We start from the raw sequence: 1,287 nt of genomic DNA, 5'->3' as shown, positions 1-1,287 counted from the left end.
CAGACAGACAGTCAGGCAGCCAGACAGCCAGACAGACAGACAGACAGACAGACAGACAGACAGACAGACAGACAGACAGACAGACAGACAGACAGACAGACAGACAGACAGACAGACAGACAGACAGACAGACACACAGTCAGGCAGACAGGCAAACAAAAGACAGGCCGACAGACAGACAGACAGACAGCTAGATAGATAGAGTGATGGAGGGATATGTAGATGAGTGATAGATAAGAAGGTGTGTAGAACAGTGTCTACAATTCTTTAAAGCACACTTTCCTTGGGATGCCTCCCGGTGGTGTTGGTGTGAGCGTATGCTCTCTCTCCTAGAGATAAGTACTATTAAACCTAAACAGATGACTGCTCTTTTCCTATTGGCCGGGCTGCAACCCATCACCACAGGTAAAATATCCCCTCACTCCCTGCTGTGTTTAAACGGCCATAGTGTCCCACCAGCACTGCGTTTAACTTAATCCCCCCAAAAGTCCTTCAGCACTAAAGGAGTCCCTCATTGATTTCATCAAGCAGTGGAAACGGGCGGGGGGGATGGAACATAACACCAGTCATTTGTTTGCAGGCCAGCCCTAGGTGACAAGAAGCAATCCATCTCTTCTGTCCCATAAGTCTTTGCTGCATTTGCATTGTGTACAAATGCAAAACATTTGCAGTCCTTTAGATGAACACTGGCTGGCACAGGTCTCATCGGGAGCCATCGATCACGGCTCGCCAGGGCCGGATAACTCCACGTCCGCAGCAGGCGGTGAGTGCTTTGTGGTTGCCCGTGGCAATGGGGATGGTCTGAGAGACTTCCACTTCTCGGTGGGTGTGGACTAAATTGGTGGAGGAATGACCGGGGAAGGGACCCTTGGACCTTGTTTGTCACACTGAAGAACCTCCTGCACACAGCAGGGGTCCAGAAAGCAGAAAGTACAGGATTGTGATAAGAACGTTTTGAAGCTTGAGGCGAGTGCCCAGCGGTTAGTGAGGGAAGTTAACACCGCAGGACACATTCTAGTAGTGATTTGAGGGAACTTTTACCTGACCTGACCTGACCATACAAAACCTTAATTTATCTTTATCTTTTAACCGATTTGACCTTATCTTACTTCTCCTGTCCACAACAGTCAGAGGGATAGATAAAGACAGAGAGAGAGAGAGAGAGAGAGAGAGAGAGAGAGAGAGAGAGAGAGAGAGAGAGAGAGAGAGAGAGAGAGAGAGAGAGAGAGAGAGAGAGAGAGAGAGAGAGAGAGAGAGAGAGAGAGAGAGAGAGAGAGACAGAATGAG

At 48.9% G+C, this 1,287-nt stretch overlaps 1 protein-coding gene across 1 annotated transcript in view; it reads right to left on the bottom strand.

Annotated features, from left to right (window-relative positions):
• Positions 1-702: 702 nt before the first annotated feature.
• Positions 703-1,287, bottom strand: part of LOC132471009 (semaphorin-3F-like) — a 41,949-nt gene continuing 41,364 nt past the window's right edge. The window contains exon 8 of the mRNA XM_060069970.1: positions 703-833. Coding sequence (XP_059925953.1) covers positions 703-833 — 131 coding nt within the window. The remainder of the gene's footprint in view (positions 834-1,287) is intronic.

Source organism: Gadus macrocephalus, chromosome 13 (assembly GCF_031168955.1).
Source record: "Gadus macrocephalus chromosome 13, ASM3116895v1".
Classification (NCBI taxonomy): Eukaryota; Metazoa; Chordata; class Actinopteri; order Gadiformes; family Gadidae; genus Gadus; species Gadus macrocephalus.
Note: the sequence above shows the minus strand (reverse complement) of the source record. Positions and strands in the feature narration are given on the sequence as shown.